General features: G+C 36.6%; 1 protein-coding gene across 5 annotated transcripts; it reads left to right on the top strand.

Annotated features, from left to right (window-relative positions):
• Positions 1–5,738: 5,738 nt before the first annotated feature.
• Positions 5,739–10,664, top strand: LOC135143793 (uncharacterized). 5 transcript variants are annotated; one of them, XM_064075733.1, is made up of 11 exons: positions 5,739–6,015; positions 6,061–6,129; positions 8,867–9,062; positions 9,116–9,295; positions 9,370–9,420; positions 9,473–9,520; positions 9,707–9,754; positions 9,807–9,878; positions 9,933–10,153; positions 10,216–10,375; positions 10,433–10,664. In XM_064075733.1, the coding sequence occupies exons 2-11, from the start codon at positions 6,091–6,093 to the stop codon at positions 10,534–10,536; spliced, it is 1,119 nt and encodes a 372-aa protein (XP_063931803.1). In that variant the 5' UTR covers positions 5,739–6,015; positions 6,061–6,090; the 3' UTR covers positions 10,537–10,664. The 5 variants fall into 5 exon arrangements, with proteins under 5 accessions (XP_063931803.1, XP_063931805.1, XP_063931804.1 ...); XM_064075734.1 differs by having other exon boundaries at positions 5,740–6,015; positions 10,417–10,664; XM_064075732.1 differs by having other exon boundaries at positions 5,740–6,015; positions 6,067–6,129; positions 10,427–10,663.
• The last annotated feature ends 9,117 nt before the right edge of the window (positions 10,665–19,781 follow it).

Raw genomic sequence — 19,781 nt, 5'->3', positions numbered from 1 at the left:
TTGTTGACGACTATGTGGAGTTCCATCGGACCAAAAGTGAGTTACACAACGTGGACAATCAGTGGACTCCAAACCGTGCACTTAGTCAACATGGTATGGTTGTGACCGTGTACTTTTAATGTAGGGTGCACTACAAGCTGCGAAAGTCCAATTTCTTCTTTCTGTCCCATCACGACCACGATCGTGAGTTTGAGGTTGAAGGTACCATGATCTCGGAGATGCTGTACCACTGACGTAAATGTTCGCGTACATGGAATCGAAGAGATAGTGCAATTCCTCTGAGTAATTCAGGAATTCTCAGGTAAGTTCTTCTGTGTTCCGAAGGTAAGTCGCTAGTAATTTGTGCATGAACATCTGCCAGTCGATCGATCGTAATAATTATTGCCCGGATTAGTCGGGAATTTTGCGATTTTTTTTCACTTTAAGAGTGGACTTAGAATAATTTCTCGGTTCGGACTTGGAAATTTTTTCTCTGTTTGTCCGGGAAATTCCAATCCGTCCATCAGTGATTGGTTTAATCGCTCCCGCCAACGTCATTGTTGATTTCTGTCCGTATTTTCCGGTTGTTTCTCTTTATTATTCGGGAAATACGGAACTTCGACAATTATTTTCGAGATTTATCTCGACGCTTTATTCGGGTTATCGATCGACTGAGTCATTAAATTGCTTGCCACCGTCACTGTAGAGGATTATTACTACTATTAAGTATGATTATTCTATTGAGGGAGAACTTATAACAAGATGCGCTTCTATCAAAGATTTGGACATTTGGTTCGATCGACAATTGGTCTTTGATCTTCATATTGATTTTATCAAGAATTCTGCTCTGAAGCTTCTTGGATTTATTATTAGTTCTTCCCGAAGTTTCACTGATATAAATTGTTTTATCACCTTATTTATTGCGCTTGTCAGATCCCGTTTAAAGTATGGTGCTGTAGTTTGGTCGCCACTCTATAATAAATATATTGTCAATATTGAATCTGTGCAGAGAAGATTCTTAAAGTTCTTGTGTTGGAAAATTGATTATGTTACCTAGTTCATGGCATTAGTAATGATATTTTGTGCAGTCGTTTCAATTTTCTTTCATTGCAATGCAGGCGTGATCTGCTGTACATTAGGTTAGTTTATAATTTATTGCATAACAGGATCAATTGCCCACAGCTCTTATCTTCCCTAAATTTCTGTGTCCCCACTGTTCAACTGAGATCGATTCAGTATTTTTATACTCCTAAACCGAATACAAATGTTATAACTTATAATCTTATAATATCTTATATCCCCTCTGGGTCCGCACGAAACACCAGTCGCCCAGCCCAACCGGGCGACCCGCCGTAAACGCAGACGACCCCCTGCCCCGTCTGAGACACTCATTAGCAACACCCTTCTCGTAGATCCCCCCTCCATCTCGGGATCCCCAGAGGACACAGTTGACTTCGCCCAGGAGAATCTGGCCGCCTGGACCGGTGAATCCCAAGTCCCAGCCTCCGTTGAACAAGTGTCCCCGCCCACCCCTTCGAGCCCCGCCCGCTCGGCTCGCTCTTCAACTACCTTGCCCGAGCCCCTACGCTCCGCCGGAACCTCGACTACCACCCTAACGCGGCCCCCAGGCCCGTACGGAGATGTCAGGGACACCCTGAGGCCCCTGTTTGGCGAAATCGTCGAAAAAGACATTCCTCGGGTGAGGCGCCTGAGGGGATGGGTTTACCGAGCCCTACTTCTGAGTCCGGATGACTGGGGCCCGGTCATCGACGAGATGCTGGAACATCTTTTCCCAGTCGACCAGCGCAAGCACCCAAAGGTGCCAAAGAAGCGGAACGCCTCCCCCCAACAACCCGAGAGGCCTCCTAATAGGACACATAGAAAAGCGGCCGAGCTGAAACTCGCTCAGGACCTTTTCAACAAGAACCCGTGTCTGCTGGCAGATGCTATAGCCGCCGGGGCTCCCCTTTCCGGAAGCCAGGTCGGTCCCGATATGGACGACGTCATGGATGTGCATGGCAGCATGCTCGAGTCCCTCTCCCCGCCCGACCACGAACCATACAATGAGAAGGGCAAGCTTTCCACCCAGCCCTACCGGCCCATCACCCCAGAGGACGTCCGCCGTGCGAAAACCGGCTGGAGACCTTCAGCCCCAGGGTGTGACGGTGTCCTTATACCAAAGGTCGCCAGGAGTAGCGACGACGCCCTAGCCGTACTCTTTAACCTCATCCTGGCCTCGAAATACCAGCCCCCCGAGTGGATGATATTGCGTACCATCCTGGTCCCGAAGACGGGGAAGGACAGGAAGAGAGCTGTAAACTGGAGGCCCATTACGATAGGGTCCGCCGTCCAGAGGCTCCTGCACCGGGTCGTTATGTCCAAGGTGGATGCCGCTGTCGACCTCAATAAGAACCAGCGGGGCTCCGTCCCCACCGACGGCTGCCTCGCGAGCGTCCTGATCTTAGACTCGCTGATGAACGAACGAACAACAGCTAGGCGGGGTCTAGCGCTCGTCTGTTTGGACATCCGAAAGGCTTTTGACTCGGTGTCGCACCACTCCATCGAGCGGGCCATGAAACGAACAGGGGTCCCCGAATATCTACGCAGCTACATCATGGCCACCCTCCAGGGCTCCATAACATCCTTTTTCGTGGGCGGCTCCTCGTCCAGGGCCCTCGAGATCCGCCGAGGAGTTCGGCAGGGGGATCCACTAAGCCCCCTGCTATTTAACCTGGTGATCGACGAACTCCTGGATAACCTAGACTCCATGCATTCCAATGCTTGCGCTTTCTGCAGCGGCCCCAAATGTCGTGCCCTCGCCTTCGCCGATGATATCGTTTTGGTAGGTGAGAACTCCACAGACGTAGACAAGCTCCTGCAGGCCACCTCGACGTTCTTCAAACGGAGGAGAATGGTCTTACACCCCGACAAGTGCCGGGCTCTCGTCCTGGCCCGTTCCTCCGGACGCAACATCTATCCCGTGACCAGACCGGGAAAGTAATATTATAATATAGGAGAGTGCCTTATAACTTATAAGGCACTCTCCTATATTTAACAGCTGTCGTATTATCAACTTCTTTGTTGATTTTTCTGATATTTATGCAATGTCTGTCTCGCGTATTATTGTTATTGTGATTGATAAGTACCATTTGCTTCCTCATGGCTAATCGCTGTAGGTACTGATATCTGTCCTACGGATGGATCAGGTTGTGATGCTAACACCAAAATTTGGGTCAGATGTCATTGCAAGAGCTTCTGATGTACTAATTACCTACACGCAAAAATTCATTTATAATTAATTACTTCTTTCATAAATTTCACGCCTCTCTTTAAAGCTGGCTTATAATTGGGTTCCTGTTAGCCAGCTTAATCTTAAAAATAATAATTATTATTATTTTTTTTTTTTAAGTTATAAATCTCGCGCGAGGGTTCGGACTTAGAAATTTTTCGAAGTTTCGGACTTAGAAATTTTTCGAAGTTTCGGACTTAGAAAATTTTTAGTCGTCCCGGGAAACATTTGACGAGTTTCGGTTTCATCCTTCGACTAGAATCACCAACAGTACGGCGTTCCCTGCACTAATTTAGGTGCTTGACGTTTAAGTAGGACGATTCATTGTCTGCCTAGAGCGGACTTTTGTGGCACGGACATAAAGCCTCACGCATATCGCGATACTTTGAAATTTTTTAGAGTGCGTCTTCACCGTAATGGGTAATAAAAATCGCGACGTGTGGGACTTGGGTGACGGTGTGCTTAAATGCCCCTATTGTGACGCTACATATAGATCTAGAGGTGGCCTACACAAGCATAAAACTAAATTTCATCTGCGCTGCTTGCCGCCTTCTGCCACATCTTCCCAGGTTCCAGTGAATTCCCCTCAGGAGGTAAATAAGATCTCCGCCGGCCCTCTTGACGCGGGTATTTTAGTTGGCGCCTCCTCGAAAGAGGATTTTAATTCTGGTGCCCAAGGTCTCTTTTCAAATTCTGATGGGCTTTCCGATGATTTTTATGCCGGAAACCCGGGCACCAGCAACGCGAGCCAATTCCCGCATCTCTGCGAGTGTGGGTCCCGATTTCATGACCGTGACTCCCTTAGAAGACATCACAAAATCCGCCCCAAGGGCCGCAAACCTCACGAACAGAAATCCCATAAAGCGCAATGGAATGAGGCGATGGAAGATAGGCTCCTGGTCTAACAGGATCGCAAAGGATCAAGAATACTTCCTCTCCTCAAACAGGTAACAACATCGGCGCGCTCTGTTCCGCGCAGGGCTGCAGCCATTGCCGCGTTGGAGGCGATAGGTTGCGAACCCTCCCGCCAAGAAGTCCAGGCCCCCCAGGTGTATGAGACTCTTTTACCAACGACTTCTGAGATGGTGCAGCGCAATGAGAGTAAGGTTAAGGAGACTCAAAACATCATCGTAGGTATTTATAATTAATAACAATTGGTTATTGCAATACTATGTGATCAATATTTATTATATCTGATTTTAGGTTTCCGAAAGATCGAGAACTTTTAAAAAAGTGGCTGATTGTTGTGAAAAAAGATGACAGCTTCAAACTGACTAAGTATAAGCTGGTGTGCTCAGATCATTTCACAACAACTGATTTCATTGTTGTAAATAAAAGAAAATGATTGAAATCGAACTCAATTCCCAGTGTGAATTTAGATGAAAGTCTAGAAGCTTCTTCAACTTCAATGAGTACTGTGAGTGCTACTTTAGCTGATATTTGAGAAGAGCCTCCATCGAGTATACCTCAAGGTGTAAAGAGGAAATTTAGGTTTGAATATTTTATTATATTGAATTTTTTACTACTGTCAATTATTATTTAGTGCTGCGCAAAGATACCATGGAAAAAGCAGTAGCAGTACAAGAGGAAATAAAAGCAAGAACTCAAAGAGTAGTTCTGACAGTAGGGAAGGTGATAAGCTGGCGTTACATACAGAAACTACATGAAGAAGAATTCCTAAATGTTGCAAACAAGTTGAAAAAGGCACATTTGGAGTGGCGGCAACATATAATGAAAGTAAGTTGTTTTCCTGACAATATTCCTTATTGACATTAATAATTAAGTTCTATTATAGGTGAGTTTAGCAGCACAAACTCTTCGCAAGAGTTGCGGATGCACTTGAATTTTTAAAAGATTTTGGTATTGGTGACTTTCAAGGTTGTGAAGCAACAATAGAATTCATCAGAAGGATAGATTCTTTATTTGATATTCTCAATTCCCGAAGTGTATGTGCTAAGAATTTTAAGGCACCTTTGAGAGAAAACAATGAAGAAATGTGGCGTCCATTTCTCATCGACACTAATGAGTATCTTCTGAATTTGAAGGATGTCACTGGCAGGCCTTTGTGGTGCACGCCCCGAAAAACGTCAGTTCTGGGCTTTGTTATTTCCGCTACGTCGTTCATGGAAATTTTTGATGAATTTGTTAGTAGTAAGAGGTTGAATGACTTGCTAACATATAAATGTACTCAAGATCATCTGTAAATTTTCTTCTGCTCAGTGCGGTAAGCTTTTAAAGAAACAATTGTATTACTTTTTTATGCACTGGAATTACACAAATCTGTATTTGTTTTTCTGTTTTCAGATTGAGAAATGGGTGAAACAATAACCCTACTCCTCTACAATTTTGCAAAACTTTTAGAAGATTGCTTCTATTTACAAACATAACGAGGGAACCCAGTAAACACGAAACATTTATGAAACATTACGAAACATCCCAAACGCGTATAATTTGAAACGTTCCAGTGTAACATTTCATAAACAAACGTGCAACCTAAATAGAAACGTTTCAGGCACATTTTTGCTGAAACGTTTCTCAAACGTTCCTCTTGAGACGCATTTAAAACATTCTTCAGAGCGCTTGCGCACTGCAATTTTGACAGAGGAGTATTTTGTTATTGCGCATCGTGCTAGAACGACGGATTCCCGCGAAACGTTCGTGTTTTGTGAAAAAATAAGTACCATAAAGGTTCTTGAATCGGTATTAGTTTATCGTATTAACGTATAATAACCTACTGTATATTAAAGGTACTATTTTTATTAGTACATCATATGTATATGTGATTTGCGTAGTTGTAGCGTCAACATATATGTCGGAACAACATGTCGCAAGAGGAAAAAGAATTACTTGAAGAAAGGCATGTAAGTAGCTTATTCTCTAATCGAACAAATAAACTTGTGGTCAGTAAACGGCATCTCCGAAGATTAGTACGTAACAATATTTGCAAGCCATACACCCACGGATCCACAAAGAGTACAAGTAATGATTTAAAATTAAGTAGCCAAATTTGCAGTGTAAAACACCAAAATAAATTCAACGTGCAATTGTGTAATCATCTTGATCCCGCAAAAAATATTCCATCGGCAAATTGTTACAGTATTGCTGTTGCCTCATCCGTTGATGACACGTATTGTGAACGTCGGCGATTTTCGCCGCCGCAGAAATCAACACAAGAAATAAATAGCTTCACATCTGACTTTACTCTTAATAATGAATTGCCATTTCTTGACACTCATGAAAATCCAGCTCATGAACGCCCGAATAATACTTTCGTGAATGATATTCGTAATTGGATACTTCAATACCGAACATTGCTCTCTCAACAAGCTATTAATGATTTGCTGCAAATTTTAAGACAAGGTGGTTACAATTTACCCAAAAACGCTAGAACTCTATTGCAAACACCCAGATCATGTAATATTATTGATGTACTTGAAGGACATTATTATCACTTCGGGGTTGCGCGTGGAATTTTAAATAATTTAACTGATGTCCAGACAGTAAAAGAGAACGATATTTTAAAACTCAGTTTAAACATAGATGGGTTGCCACTGACTAAAAGCTCTACTAGTCAATTTTGGCCCATATTATTATCAATAGAGTCAAGATTATCGCCTCCATTTATTTGTGGAATATATCACGGTATGAAAAAACCAAGCGATGTTAGTCAGTTCTTAAATGAATTTGTCCAAGAATTCAAATTTTTAGAGCTAAATGGTTTAGAGGTTGGCAAAACAAAAATTTTTCCTAGGATTTCTAAGATTATCTGCGATGCTCCTGCCAAGGCATTCATTTTAGGTGTCAAGGGTCACACAGGCTACCATGGTTGTACGAAATGTATTGATCAAGGCGAGTACATAAATGGCAGAGTAACTTTTCAGAGTTTGGTTTCTCCGTTGCGCACAGATGATTCCTTCAAAAACAAAGAAGATGATGATTTTCATTTGTATAATAGTCCACTTGAAAATTTAAACGTAGGGCTTGTTAGTAACGTATGTTTGGACTACATGCATCTTGTGTGCTTAGGTGTGATGAAACGGCTAGTACTTTTTTGGGTGAAAGGTAAAAAAGATGTTAGAATTCCTGACTCGAAAATGGCCATTTTATCTAAAAACATCTTGAAGCTTAAAAAAGTTATACCTATAGAATTTGCAAGAACTCCTAGAAGTCTTCTCGAAGTCGATCGTTTTAAAGCAACAGAATTTAGACAACTGTTGCTGTATACAGGACCAATAATATTAAAGGATGTTTTACCCCGAGACAAATTTTTACATTTCATGTCGTTACACACGGCTATTCGTTTTCTGTGTTCACCTGAATTGTATCTTAAATATAACAACTCAGCTTGTGATTTATTACGTTATTTTGTAAAAAATTTTGGTGCATTATATGGGAAGGAATTTGTTTCTTATAATGTACACAATTTAATACATTTGCCAAATGACTGCTTGCTTCATGGTAATTTGGATGAATTTAGCGCTTTCAAATATGAGAATTATTTATACAATATTAAAAAAATGGTCAAAACTTCACGTCGACCATTACAACAAATTGTTTGCAGGCTGACCGAAAGACTACAATTAAATGAGAAGACTGGTGTCAGTTATCCCCAACTAGAATATGAAGTAGAAAATCAACTGAATGAAAATATTACATGCTTTAAGAAATTAAAATTGAAAAATTTTCAAATTATAATAAATGACAAAGATAACTTTGTCCTTTTAAGTGATAACAGTATATTTTGTGTCAAGTATATTGCTAAAAATTTCAACAATAACATTTTTCTTTATGGCAAAAAATTATATCCGCTATCATCATTGTACACTGAACCTTGCAATTCTCAAGAATTTTTTAATATAGTAACAACACAAAACCATTTATCTCAAGATTTGTGTAAGATACAGTGTGACGATATTAAACAAAAATGCCTGAAGTATATCATCAATGAAGAAACGTTGGTTTTTATACCACTATTGCATAACGAGAAACAATAAATCACGTTCATCAGGTTCGTACTTGTTAATCTAATTATCTTTTAATTATAAATTTATTTTGTATAAGACGAAACTGGTGTGTATGCAGTAAAAAATTATGAACTAAAATTTGTACTGGTGTCACGAAAAACTAGGGCAGCTATTTATAACATACTGTTGTAATATTTTAGAAAATTTTAAGCAGCATCACTAAGGTTGTAAAGTCTTTGTGATTTTACGGTTAACCATATATGCTTTTGCTGTTATTTATTAAGTATTTGTAAAAAGTATATTGGCCGAAGTTTATTTAAGGCATAAATAAAATTAATTACATTTTTAATACCAGCTAAAATTTCATAATGCTGATGAAAGAAATAGTTTTTACGCTAACAATTCCTACTTACAGTAGTCTTATCATTATAATTATCGTTTTAGTCTTCGTTTCTTTTTATTTGATTTGCTACTTAGATCAGCCCAGAAGTAAAACTACGATTGTGGGATATTTACTTACAACTAATAATATTTAAACATCATTCGTACAGCAATTGGTGTTTCATCAGAAATGGAAATAATCATTATAGCACTAAAATAGTGCTTGTTCTCTCTCGTTAATTTGTCGTTCCAGTGGACTGTTGTTGAATTCACCAAGGACGACGATTATCGGGAAATATCCTGCATTCCCAACAATTGGGTCTTCAGCAAAAACGACGAAGTATTTTCGTTTTGGCCGAAGAGGAATATACGAAAACATATCAAAAATGCAACTCCCCCAGAAAAGCAATGGGACGTTTGGCCGGCAAGGGTAATGCTTAAAAATAGCGGTATGCATATTTTTTCGCGTTGTTACGTACTGTTTTTAACATTTTAATTATAGTATCATATAAGGAAGCTATTTCCTTTGAGAAAAAAAATGAAAAGGTAACTGAGTCAGAGGGAGAAGAAGTTCGTTCCAAGAAACGCAAACGAAAGGCAATTTGTCTTAAGGATTTTATAACTGATGTACTAGAAGAAGAGGAAGATGATCAAATTCCACCTCCGCCAAAAATTATTAAAGGTAAAATAGTACATAAAGTTTAAGTATGTCGCTTTAATTTTTATATTGTGTGGAAAAAACCGTTTGTGTTTCAGCACCACCTTCGCCAGCTACGACAGTGCCTTCACGATCCCTAAATGATATTTGTATGTTAAAAACGAAGTGCGTTGTGTAATTTTTTATGTTTCATGATTTTAGTATCTGCCAAATCCTATGGTGACATTGCCACTACTTCTGGTGATACTTGTACGATAGATGACTAATAGAGTACGGTGCCAATCAATAAATTTCGGACACTAATGTCATTTCATTGTCATGAGTCTAATTTAACTACATGCAAATTTTGACGTGACAGTAAATTTGAAGTCCGAAATTTATTCGCCGGCCTTGTACATCTAATCGTTCATTTATATATTTGTTGTTCTGTTTTAGTATCAGTAAGAAGCTTGGAACGTAATAATAATGATTCACCTGCGACCTGTACGTAGATTACAATATCAAAACGTTGTACTTTAAGTTTTTAATTTTGTAGTATCGTTAGGTTCAGAAGTTAATACTTCTCCACAAGACTCCTTAATCATTACTGAACCATGTAATGTTGATGGTAAGTTTAAATAAAATTGAAACTGAAAATTACACATAGCTATTATATTTGTAGATCAAATTGTAGACAAACTAAATGAAATTATAAGAAAAACCACTCGGGTAGAAATTATGGTGAAAAGATTATTACAAAAAATTAGTAATGATCCTACACATACCCCATTACATAATACTGACAGTATTAGTAATACATGTATACAACCTTTTACAAAGTACCGGCTGTTATGTGAATACGAAGAAAGATTAAAATCTGGCGAGGACGCCAGAAAAGAACTGGTAAATATGCAATATCTAATGTGTTCATACGTATATATTTAAAATTTAAATCAAATAATTAGGACAACATTTTCCGCTTATGTGGAGGCAACTCCACTAAAGAAAATATAAAAAGGGGTTTGCGCCGCATATTTGATGATAAATTGGCTCGTAAATGCTCTTGGCTGGGTAGAAAAAATAATTTTCAAGTGTCTAACTTGATCATTATGGATGTACTAAAAAGTAATAATATGTATGTGTTTATTATTTTTATTGATTTAAAGTACATTTTAGATGCAGTTCGAAAAAATTTTCCGTTATTAACCGACAAAATATTTGAATTAACTGTTTCTACATGGCTGAGACAAGCAAATCTTCGCTTCACGAGAAAACTTGAGAAATAGTTGTATGTATAACTTTAACTTCCTGTCAGTATTTTTTTATATTTTTTGTATTTTGTTTTATTTTAACTGTGCACTTTGTAAGTTACTTTTGTTTAAAATTACCATATCATATATGTAATAAATACATATTCCAAAAAATTGAGTAGTATTATTCAGTGTTTATTTTATTTATTAAAAGAATTTTTTATTTAGTTATTTATGTATGTTTGTGGATTTAATGAATTCTACTAAAAGATATTAAAAAATAATATTTTGTTGAGGTCGTGATAAAAGAAGCCCGTATTTCGAACCCCAAACCAAATTTCAGTAGGTAAGTATATATGATAATATAATCCACATACACATATGTATATATGTCTAGTATTAAATTATAGCATAGCTATTAAAAATATACAGGTATTAATTTCTTGGTGAAACATTCTTGATACCTAAAAAGATGTTTTATACAAGATGTTTCAAAGCTGTTTTAAAAACGTTTCACATGAAATGTTTCAAAGAGGTTTCACATGAAACGTTTCAAATGAAACATAATAAGGGTAGGACATTTTTGGTTGCCGGGATGTTCCAGAAATGTGTCCAGGCTCTGTGAGAAACGTTTCATGTTTCTGAATGATTGTTTTTGACACATTTCAGACACATAAAAAGGTTTACTGGGAAGGAGGAAATTTTAAAGTGCTTTGCACCACCTGTATGCTCTCTGTTAGCAGTGGACCAAAGCAAAAGAGCACAAATGTTCAACAATCAGTTGACGTGTTTGTCTTGAAAAAATATGGTCTCAATATTTTGACTGAAGCACTTACAGATCATGACAATGACCGTCTAATTTTATTGGGCTGAGTGAAATGGCAGAAAACGTTGTGGCATATATTGGTAGCTATGTTGTCAAAATGGTGGTGAAGATGTTTAAGTGCGCAGACTGCATTTCTTCTTGCATTGAAACACGAGGAAGTGACCTACAGTTTTACAGATTATTGGACAAAAAAAACATGGGTAAAATAAAATACTTACAATAGTTATTTTTTAAGTCTTAACAAAATTTTGATTTTAGGTGGGCTTATCAAACCTTTTGCTGGGGTTGTAAAGACTTGTTGTTACTGTGAGTTGCAAATACGAAACATTTTGCAACTCACCGATAACAAACTTCCAAACGATGAACAATTTTTTAAAACTTTCGGCATGCCAGCATTCTTTTTCCTAATTTAGAGGACCCACGCACTCGAGACGCCGGCCATCGATGAAGGCCATTTATATGTTCTTATTAAACAAATAATTAAGCCTACATGTAAATAAGAATGTTTAATTTGAGCAAAAGACTTCATGTCTTGCTCAAGGCACTTCTGTTAGACATGTGTACACATAATTGGTACTGTTTTCGCATCAATAAATATATTTAAGTATAATTATGTTTATTTATTTATGTACGGTGGAATACATTTTAATTGTGATTTATTATTAGGTGATTTTAATTAATGATTTTAAACTTCCCGATATCAAGTTGTTAAGAACCCCTATTTTTTATGTTATTAATCAATTAATCAAGTAATATTATAATATGTTATTCCAAATCTGTAGGCTAATGTAGGCAACTAATTATGTTTTTATCTCTTCTGATGCATTAGTTCAATAATTGTATCAATTTGTCAATATCAAACATCCGAATGGATTTTGATCTTTCTTGTTTTCCATTTAAACTGAACCATGTACTTTCTTTGTTGTAATTTGGATATATAAGGAAGCTCTGCTGTTCCAATCATTAAGAATATAGTCAAGTCTTGTCGCGGAAAGTTATTGTGATACAAAGTGATTGCGCTATCGACTACTGTGTAAAGATCCTAAAAATTGTCTTCAGTTAATAAAACCTGTTAGTAGTGTTTGTGCTGCGTTTTCTTTGAAAAAGTGTAACAAGTTGTGCTGAGGCATAACATTTTATGGTGGCAGCGGTGGGATCCGATAAAAAAAAAATCGATTCCAACATTTTTTCGAAAAACACATCGACAGAAGCACTCATCATCTTTTTCTCGAGAGAAGAAGACAAGAACCAGGTCAACTCCAAGACATGAAGATAGGACTCTTGCTTGCACTGTAAGTCGATAATTGCATGCAAACACTACACACACTTTAACCGCACTTTGGACAAACTTGAAAAATTCTTCACAAAAAACAAAATCTATCAACCATGAGCGATGCCGAACTTTCTTTTGCCGACGCCCTGCGTCTCGTTCCCGAATACGACGGACAATCATCGCATCTGTATTCGTTCCTCAACAAGTGCGAATTTGCTTTAAATCGCGTTAAACCGACAGTGAAATCTATTTTCTTAGAAGGTATAATTACGAAATTAATTGGTAGAGCCCTTGATGTTGTTAAATATAGGGAAATAAACAAATGGGAAGAATTGAAATTTATGTTAGAAGAGAGTTTTGGGGGTAAGAAAACAATCTCATTTTTGCAGCTTCAGTTAAATTCCTGCAAACAAAATAGAAACGAAGATGTCCGCGCGTATAGTCTCAGGTTTGAAGATATTCAATATCAATTAATTAATGCTAGTTGTCTCGGTAAATCAGATGCTGAAAGCCAAGCCATTAGATCGTATATTAAATCTTTATCGTTAACTGTATTTCTAGAAGGATTGCAGCAACCACTTAAAAATATTGTAAAGGCACGTCAACCTAAAATTTTAGAAGAAGCTGTGCAAAGTTCAATCGAGGAAGAACGTGTCCTAAATCCGATTTTTCGCAACGTAACTCTTTTAATCCAAACGGTGATAAGTTTTGTAATTTTTGTGGCAAACGAGGTCATATCATGAGAGAATGTCGTATGAAGAATCAAAACCAATATTATAATAACTATTCTAATCAAGCTCGTAATTTTCCAAGTCCAAATTACGCCAACCAAAATAATCGCGCAAATTTTTCCGGTTACAAACCTCGCGTATCAGGTGCTGGGGCACCCAGATCCGTTTTTATCATATGTAACTATTGTAAAAAACCTGGACATCATATTAACGATTGCTATAAGAGAAAATTTAATAATTCTAGGTCTTACGAAAATAATCGCGGAGCAAATAATGGTCAAACTTTTAATCAACGAGTAAATAATTCCCAGCCTATTACAAGTAAACAAAGAGATAATAATAATGATGTTCGACAATTGAGATCCCAATCTAATGTAATGATCTTTCGTTCTTTGAAAAATAACCATTTAATTCTTAAATCGAACTATTTTGAAAATACTCGTAAATGTAAGTTTTTAATTGATTCTGGTGCTGATGTGAATTTAATAAAAGTACAATCTCTAAGTGACGATACGCCATACGTCAAAGAATGTGTATCTTTGTTAGGTATAAGCGAACCCGCTGTAAAAACTTTTGGTTATAGTGAATTAAATGTTGAGGGATTTAATGAACCTATCAAGTTTTACTTAGTAAAGAACTCTTTTCCAATTCCAGAGGACGGTATTCTGGGTAAGCCGTTCCTCGAACAATTTAATTTAAACGTGAATATTAAGCAGCAGATAATTTTTGATAATGACCATTCAGGTAATAAAACCATAAATAATGATAATTCTAATATGAGTAATAAATCTAATGATGAATTTGTACTACCGCCGCGATGTGAAAGGTTATTCAAAGTCTATATAAAAGCTCCAAATGGTGATTATATTATGAAAAAGTCTAAACAGGAAAAATCAATTTTTAATGCGGAATCTCTAATAAAAGTTAAAAATAATCAATCAGTCGTAGCACTTCTAAATCCTGGCGAGTCCGAAGTAAGATTATGTGAAATTGAAGCCGAAATAAGTCCTCTTAATAAATTTAATTGTTTCCCAATAAATAGACCGCCAGATTCAAATAATGAAATTAACTCAGTTGTAAACAGACATAGTCAAGTAAGGGAAAAATTACGTCTAGATCATTTAAATTCCGAAGAAAGTCGCCAAATAACAGATATTTGTACGGAATACTTAGATTTGTTTACTTTTAAAGATGAACCCTTATCACAAACTAATACCATTAATCATACAATTCCAATACCACAAACACAGCAACCCATTAAGACAAGACCATATCGTCTCCCCGAAGCACAAAAGAATGAAATTAACAAACAAGTACAAAGTATGCTGGATCAAGGTGTAATAGAACCCAGCACTAGCCCTTGGAATTCTCCTCTTCTTTTAGTCGCGAAAAAACCTGATTCCTCGGGAGAAAAGAAATTTAGGATTGTTGTCGATTTCCGTAAACTGAACGAAGTAACTCTAGGCGATGCATATCCTTTGTCGAATATCACGGATATTCTGGATCAATTAGGTAGAAGTCGTTATTTCACGGTGTTAGATTTAGCGTCAGGTTTCCATCAAATTCCGATGAATCCTTTGGATGCCGAAAAAACCGCGTTCAGTACTCCTTTCGGGCACTATCAATACAAAAGAATGCCAATGGGTCTTTCCGGAGCCCCGGCTTGTTTTCAAAGGTTGATGGACCGTGTTCTAATAGGTTTACAAGGAATTAAATGTTTTGTGTACTTAGACGATATTGTAATATATGCGGAAAATCTAAAAGAACATGAAGTCAAATTGAAAGAAGTTTTTAATCGATTAAAGGAACATAATTTAAAATTGCAACCAGATAAGTGCGAATTTTTAAAACGCGAAGTTTGCTATTTAGGCCATTTAGTAACCGATAAAGGTATTCGTCCCGATCCAGAAAAGGTCAAATCAGTTAAAAATTTTCCCGTGCCAACAAATACGAAGCAAGCTAAAGCATTTTTAGGATTAGCAGGATATTATAGGCGTTTTGTTCAAAATTTTAGTTCAATTTCTAAACCTATAAATAATTTATTGAAGAAAAACGTACCTTTTGACTGGACAACGTCAGTACAACTTGCGTTCGAAAAACTTAAATGAATTTTGTCCGACGATATTGTTTTACAATATCCTGATTTTTCTAAGCCTTTCAATTTAACGACTGACGCAAGCGGTACTGGCATTGGAGCCATTTTATCACAACAAACGAAAACTGGTGATCAACCAATCGGGTACGCATCGCGATCACTTAATAAAGCGGAATTAAATTACAGCACAACTGATAAAGAACTTCTTGCAATCGTTTGGTCAGTACAACATTTTAGACCATATTTATATGGCAGAGAGTTTAACATTTTACCAGACCATAAACCGCTAGTATGGCTTTTTAACGTTAAAGATCCTGGTTCCAGATTAATGAGATGGAGGCTTAAACTCGATGAGTATAAGTACAAAATTATTTACAAATCCTGTAAAACTAATCAGAATGCCGATGCCTTGAGTGGATGTTTGCATTTACTGATAGTGACAATTCAATTTTAGAGCAGTCACAAGATGCTGCTATTGTACAATTCATAACTCGTTCTCGATATAAAACGAAGTTAACGATGGAAATATTTAAGAAGTACCCAGAAATAGAGTTTTTATTACAGAAATCTTTAAAAGAAAACCGCGATGATTCGATCCATTTTATAGAAAATGAGGATTTTAAGTTTATTTTTGTCATAATAGGAAACGATTCATCATCTCAAATAAATGACGATATTTACCTCTCTGAATTAATAAGAAAACTAAATCAATTTTGTGTAGCGACCCAAATTCAATATCTGAGGATTTCGAAATGCAATAATTTTAATTGGGACCGCTTAAAACAATGTATACACAACATTTTTAAAACTCGTTCGTTTGTTCTAGAATTTTTTGAAAACAGTTTTGAGTTCTCCAATGACGAAAAATTTGAGATAATTAAAGAAAGTCACTGTTCCTTAATAGGAGGACATAAAGGTGTAAAACAAACCATAAATAGAGTTCGCGAGAATTTTAATTGGAACGATTTGAAATCCGACGTTCAAAATTTTATTAAAACTTGTGAAGTATGTCAGAAAGTGAAAACGAGAAACAAAACCGTCAAGCAACCAATGGTTATCACTACTACGTCAGATGAACCTTTTGATAAAATCTTTTTGGATATTGTAGGTCCTTTGCCATTAACACATAATAATAATAAATACATTTTAACAATCCAGGACGATTTAACGAAATTTTCATTTGCATTTCCTTTACCTAATCAAGAAACGGAAACAATTGTTAAAGTATTTGTGGAAAATGTAATTTGTTATTTCGGAATACCAAAATCCATTTTGACTGACCAAGGCTCGAATTTCACTAGTCAGTTTTTTAAAAATATTTGCAAAATGTTAAAGATCAAACAACTTCAAACTACGGCTTATCATCCGCAAACAAACGGAGCTTTGGAAAGGTCACACCGTACGTTAATTGACTATGTAAGATCATTTGTTGATAAAGACACACAATCTTGGGATACGTTAATTGCTCAATCAATGCTTTGTTATAATACGTCAGTTCATAGTTCAACAAAATTTACGCCTTTTGAACTAGTCTTTTGTCGAAAATTTGTAAGTCCTTCGTCCTTTTCACAAATTGAGCCCGTGTACAATTATGATGATTATTTTTATGAATTGAAAAATACGTTTCAGAAATCTTGGAATATTGCTCGCGAAAAAATAATTGATTCTAAACAAAAAAGTAAAGCCCTGTACGACAGAAATATCCACATTGAGAATATTCACGTCGGGGATCAAGTACTAATCAAAAATAATGCCAGTAAAAATAAACTTGACGCAAAGTGGTTAGGTCCTTACACTGTACAATCAGTTGAAGATAATGAAAATCTGATAATTTCAAAAAATGGTAAACCATACAGGACTCACATTAATCAAACCCACAAGTTCTTTTAGTTCACATTCGTCAAATAACAAATTTCTTCTATCTCATCACTTCAAAATCTTTTTTCGACCTCACAAACTCACAATAGTATATTAAAGAACGAGTTTCATAAGGCAAATATTGAGGCACGAATCCAAGTTTATAGAACGAGCGGCGAAGCCGCGAGTTATATAAAGGATGAGTGCCTCAATGGCCTTATGAACGAGTTATTTATACTATTTTTTCTACCGCACACGTTTTTTCCCAAAATTTAATTAAAATTTGCATTTTTTTTAATCTGGGGACTTTTGTCGTGGTTGGTGATGGGTTGGTCTGACACTAACCACGAAATATTTGAGGTTCGAATTTTCACAACAACAATTGTAATTCGAATCAATTCGAGTTTTCGTAATTTAAAATTGGTTAAAATGTCTTGCGAAGAAGTTACGCGTCCGGAAACGTGGGAAATTTTAAGTTTAGATTTGCCACTGACATTCACCTGACATTTCTCGTCATTGCTACCAATCTTACCGATCTAAATTACACCAGATCTATTAAAGAACGCCTTTCCGCTATTAACGAACTGCTGTGACGTCATTTGCGTGCGTTAATAGCTCTATTAGAAAACCAAAAAACGTGGGCGGTAGAAAAATTCTTTTAACTTACTCTCGTCACAAGTAAGTCCACTTCTCGCCCCATCACTTCAAAGTCTTTTTTCCACGTAACAAAAATTCTTAGTCATCCACAAATTCGAATCTTATCCAAAATTTACCTATGACAATCTCTTATATCTTTCACTAATTCCATTTTTAATTACAAGGCCATTAGTTTCGGTCTTGGTAATAATTTCCATGAAGATTACTATATCATAATGAATGTTTTAGTCATCTGGTAACGGAACAACATCTTAGCAGTAATTGGCATTTCTTGTCAGCAATCGCATGTTCAGAGATCAAAGACAACAATTCCTTTAGCATTTGTCAAAATTATGAAAATATTATTTCCCCAACAATTTTAAGACTCAAAGAAAAAATTAGAAATCTTTTAGACACTCTTGGCGAAAACAACCTAAGTTCTTCAAACAGATTAAAAAGAGGTCTCGCAAACTTTGTCGGTGAAGCAAGTAAATTTCTTTTCGGTACTTTAGATGAGGAAGACGCTAACTATTATAATGAACAAATTCGAAAATTTTCAGAACACGAAGAAACGGTAATGCAACTTTTAAAACGCGAAACTCATATAGTTCAGTCCACCTTATGTGAAATTAACAAAACAATTGCTCAGATTCAAGAGAATGAAAAAAATCTGCATGATAGTTTAACAGCAACCATTGTTCAAATTAATAAGCATCGTAAAGAACTGAATCAATTAATTTTGGCTGAAAGATTAAATACTTATTATACAACATTTTCAACATTGCTTTCAATTTATCAATCCGATGTCGATAATTTGATTCAATCCATTTTTGCCGCAAAAATTGGACAACTGCACCCTTCGATATCAAGTACTAGTCAACTTTTGCGTGAATTAAATAACGTATACTATCCTCAAACATATTTGGCGTTTATGACTTCACACCAATTTGACTCCCATTATAATTCAATAGGCCGTCACAACCGGATGTCTTAAACCCGCTCACCGATACCTACCTGAAAAGACCTTTTCGACGTGCCAGGGACGGTCGAGACGCGAAGGACCGGACTCAGAGTAATTTTGTTTGTTAAAATTTTCAAATTTCAAAATTTCCTTACAGAACATGGTTTATACTTTGAAGAAAATTACACAAAGACACAATTATTAGAAGTGTTACACACTCGAAAATTTGAGAAACAATATAAAATAGATGCTATGGCGCGAGATCGTGGATTTAGGGTGATTAGACTTCCGCCGTACCATTGTATATTTAACCCCATCGAACTAATCTGGTCGCAAATGAAAAATAATATAAGAAGGAATAATACGGCACCAAAATTTAGTAGCGCAACAATTGACATAATTAGGGAAGAAGCTTCCAAAATAACTGCCGAAATGTGGGCCAATTGTGTACGACATTCCACAAAAGAAGAAGACCAGTACAGGGCACGGTTGATAACACCGTTAATTATTAATTTAGAAGAGTCGAGTGATGATGACAGTGACTATTTCGATCAATAAATAAGCAGTAGTAGTTAAGAAGTAAATAGTTGTGCTGTAATAAAAAATGATTGAGTACAAAGTTACTTTGTTTTTACTTAAAATAAAAAACTCGAAAGGCGCAGTTGTCGGTAAATGCAAAACTCAGTCCTGCCCTGTGCTTTTACCAGAAAAGGTCTTTTCAGGTAGGTATCGGTGAGCGGGTTTAAGACAACCGGTTGTGACGGCCTATTGAATTATAATGGGAGTCAAATTGGTGTGAAGTCATAAACGCCAAATATGTTTGAGGATAGTATAATTCCATATCTTCCTCCAGGTACAAAATTTTGCACAACTTTAGAGATTAATGAAATCCATAAATTCTT

The sequence above is a fragment of the Zophobas morio genome, unplaced genomic scaffold, assembly GCF_036711695.1.
Source record: "Zophobas morio isolate AGI-343-1 ecotype UQ-CSIRO unplaced genomic scaffold, CSIRO_AGI_Zmor_V1 ptg000076l, whole genome shotgun sequence".
NCBI classification, from domain to species: Eukaryota; Metazoa; Arthropoda; class Insecta; order Coleoptera; family Tenebrionidae; genus Zophobas; species Zophobas morio.
The sequence above is the reverse complement of the archived record's forward strand: the minus strand, read 5'-3'. Positions and strand labels throughout refer to the sequence as shown.